Below are 3890 nucleotides of genomic sequence, written 5' to 3'. Positions count from 1 at the left end.
CTATTTCCCCAACACAGAAGTTGGGAGGTATGTCACTGTTATATATCCCAAAACCAAAATATTACGAAAACTGTAGGTTTTTAGGACCTTTTTTTATACTCACCTCATCTCCGATGTCCATTGTTGCCATCGGATTCGTCTTCAGCAGGTACAAAGGATGCATTGCGTGGATGCGCTGGTGAAGTCACTACTGCACCTGCACATATGTGCAGTGCATCCTTGGGATTGGGGATGTGGCTGAAGACTAATTCGATGGCCACCATGGACACATGGTTTGCCTGGCAAAATATTACTTAGATACTTTACTTTTGTTTCAATTGTTTCAATACTCTATAGTTCTTAGAAGTTATTAAACTTGCAAATAGATGCTATGTCTCTACTTGTGTCAGGTTTGTTTCTATATTTTCTATTTTGAAGATTTATTTACCAATAATCTTGATCTATCTATATTAAAACCCTCAGTAAAGGCTTGGGGGGGATGCAATCTGGAACCACGGCTGTTGATCACCGCCGACAGCTGTGATCCTGGCCCGTTTGCGGTCTGATAGACCGCAGAACGACAGGCGTGATTCAATGTCCCACCTGCCGTTCAGCGCAAAGGGTGTGTGGCCGTGAAAACGGCCATGGATTGGCGATCTGCGGCCGGGATTACGTCAATTTACGGCCGTTATAGGCAGAATTTGCCAGACAGCTTCTAAAGTCGGGCCCGTTCTGCCGTGATCCCTCTTCAATACTGTCACTAAGGACAGCATTGAATAGGGAGCCACCGCTATTTCCCACATCAGAAATAGCGGCGGCACATTGCATACCCCCTTGGTCTAGAATTTTATCAGGATAATCCTGCTGTTTGAAAGATTTATTCAGTTCTAGAGCTTGTGCAGAAAAAGTTCTCAAATGCATCAACTGTCCCTTAGGGATTCTGCACATTGGGCACCATGGATATTTTCATGGTGCCTAATGTGCACTTTTATAATGCATATATGAACTGGTATTTGTCGGCTTTATATAACTGGATTAGATAATTATATTTCAAATAGATCCGTGGGTCATGGCCCAAAAAAATTTACAGATTGTGGATCATAAGTGAAAGTGAAGAACAAATTATACTGAATGAAATTAAGAGAGTGAACAATTTTGTGGTTGATGTTAAATCCCCATCCCTAATAATAATATCATCTATAAAATGGCCATAAAAGACCAGGCTCAAGCCCCAGCCACCTCCCCACGTGTCTCCTCCAACTCAATAGGCTGGCATAGCTGGGAGCAAACCTGGTCCCCATGGCTGTCCCCATCACCTGTAAATAAAAAATGTCTTAAAGCAGAAAATAATTGTGGGAAAGTATAAAGGAAATACAATCAATTAGAAATAAGTTTTGTTCTACCCCAAGTAGATTGTCTGAGGATAGTCTTCTTTCTATTACCTCCCATCCTAATTTGTGTGGGATATGGGTATACAAAGCATTGACATCCAGTGCAAGACATGCATAGGCCCCAGTCCTAGGGGATTCAAATAATATATATGGATTTCTAATTGTGGTGAATATATCAGTGGCGGATAATTTGACATTTATATTTGTCTGTGATGTTTAGTATATTGTAAATGCAGCAACTAAGCGTGCTGATTGGCTGCTGAGTTATCACCTGTCACTTTATCACATCACCAGGCTTAATAAATATGCCCCTGCTACTCAGTATCTGCATGAGAGCACTGCTGCGGAAGGAGAAGCCACCCATGGGCCTCAGGAGGTGAATGACCACCCCACTCTGTGTGAACTTTTTGGTATGGGACCCCCATAGGTCAAGTTATGCCCCTGCTCCCTGCCTTTCTCTGATTTTTACTACAGGTATGAAAATATATTGTGAACTTGATTATTTTGAGGTGCTATCTATGCAGAGCATTTTTCCATGTCTGGCGGCTGCCAATGGTCTGCAGAAATGTTTGCACTAAACGGTAAATATTCACTTCATCTTCTGCCAAACACGGTCACGTTGTTCCCAAACAACCATCAGGTGGCATGATTCCTGTATTAACCTCTACCACAGCTGTAGGACTCCGTGGGTGATTTGCAGCAGGTGCGCCCGCTCTGTGCCAAAACCCCCTTTCTCCAATTCCATGGCGGCCTATAAAATCCCTTCCACATCCTTCCTCCTAGCATTCAGCCATGAAACTCCTGAGTCTCTGTATCCTGCCCCTGCTGGTGGCCCTGTCCATGGGGCTCTGCCCCCAACCTGCTGATCTCAAAGATGAAGAGGGCAACAAGCTCTGTGCCCGTGCCTATACCGATAGCAGCGTATACTATGACAAGTGCTGTGGCGGAGATTTCCTGGATATCAAGCCAGGGGATGACGTGCCCTATGTCCCATTAAAATGGTTCAACCGCATATCCTCATTGGTGGTGGGAACCCGGTGCGAGCTCATGGTCTGGTCAAAAATACCTAAGGATGGCGTCACCAAGAAGTTCAGCAGTGGAGTCCAACCGAGGCTGGAAGAAGTCAAGAAGGGACTCTTTGGAGACTGGGATAACTCCATCTCTTCCTATTACTGCAAGTGTAACTAGAGACTGACTATCCTGTAGGATCTCCTGGGGCCAGATCATCCTCAAAGACATGAAGACCCGCTGTCCTGTCACCTTCTGTAGGAACTGACCATCTTCCTATACTGTAATTAAAGCTTGTGAAACCAGTTGTGTCCTGCTCACTTTAAGAGTGCCAGAGTAGAAATGGGGAGTGTATGTGAGGGTGAGTGTGTATAACATGATTATGAGAATAAGGGGTACATTTAAGATAGGAGTTCCATTTAAGATGTGATGTTGCCCATAGCAACCTATCGGATTCTACCCTTATGTTTTAGCATCTTCTAGAAGATAATAGATAGAATCTGATTAGTTGCTATGAAAAACATCCATCTTAGTAAATTTACTCCGAAGGGAGGTTATTCAAGTTAGAACCATTCATTACATAACCACGCAGCTTTCGGAAATGCTGTCAGCAACCAAAAGTATTTGCCTTTTATTACTTTTTGGGGAATAGGTTTCATGGTTATGAAACTTGTGTTTATCCTATTTTAGTAACACAAAGGCTAAATCTTTTGTGTGCAGCCACAGTACTATATGAGCAGGTGTTCTGAAATAGCCCTGATACCCCAATGGTGTGGAGTTTGTTTATTCTCCGATTGCTTGCGTAGGTTTCCTCCTACAATCCAAATACACACTGGTAGGTTAACTGCCTCCTAATAAAAATGAACCCTAGTGTGTACTGTAAGTGTATGGATGCACACGGGCAGACTAGTGGTTCCTATCAGCCTTCAAACAAGAAACAATGGGACTAGACACGCCCTTTGGGTAGAGCATGACACGCTCCCTCATTGGGGCGCTGTGCTAAATTCTACTACCAACCATAATCTCCATGAAACTAGTTTTCAAAAGTAGGCAAGTATGAATGAGAAACAGATGTATACGGAACTAATTAAAGTTTAGGGGTCCATAATGTTAATGGCGGCTATGGTTTTTCCGTGCCGCAAGCATAAACCACGCATCACTGCGACTCTCCTATACACTGTTAGTCTGACACCCATGGCTGATTAGAGAATGCCAGCAAACCCTGTTAGGAAAATATCGAATAATATTGGATTAAAAAAAAATAAGGTACTTGTTTCCTAGCACAGCGCCAGCGATTTTAATTGTATCCATCGGGTCCGAAAAAATTGGGTCGATCGCATTGCATGCAACCAAATCGCATGCGATGGACGCGATTTTTACATTGGAACCAATGTAAAATGGTCCCTGAGACCTGATTTTACATTGGGCCCAATGTTAAATGCCCCCCAGAGCCCAATTTTCATTGTATACCCACCCTGATGGGTCAAATGCCCCCCCATTGTTAACGACACC

At 43.5% G+C, this 3890-nt stretch overlaps 1 protein-coding gene across 1 annotated transcript; it reads left to right on the top strand.

Annotated features, from left to right (window-relative positions):
* The first annotated feature begins 2162 nt into the window (after positions 1-2162).
* Positions 2163-2669, top strand: SYCN (syncollin). Its single transcript, XM_083160615.1, has one exon. The coding sequence runs from the start codon at positions 2163-2165 to the stop codon at positions 2556-2558; it is 396 nt and encodes a 131-aa protein (XP_083016741.1). The 3' UTR covers positions 2559-2669.
* Positions 2670-3890: the final 1221 nt, after the last annotated feature.

Source organism: Crinia signifera, chromosome 9 (genome assembly GCF_055691185.1).
Source record: "Crinia signifera chromosome 9, ASM5569118v1, whole genome shotgun sequence".
NCBI classification, from domain to species: domain Eukaryota; kingdom Metazoa; phylum Chordata; class Amphibia; order Anura; family Myobatrachidae; genus Crinia; species Crinia signifera.
The sequence above is the reverse complement of the archived record's forward strand: the minus strand, read 5'-3'. Positions and strand labels throughout refer to the sequence as shown.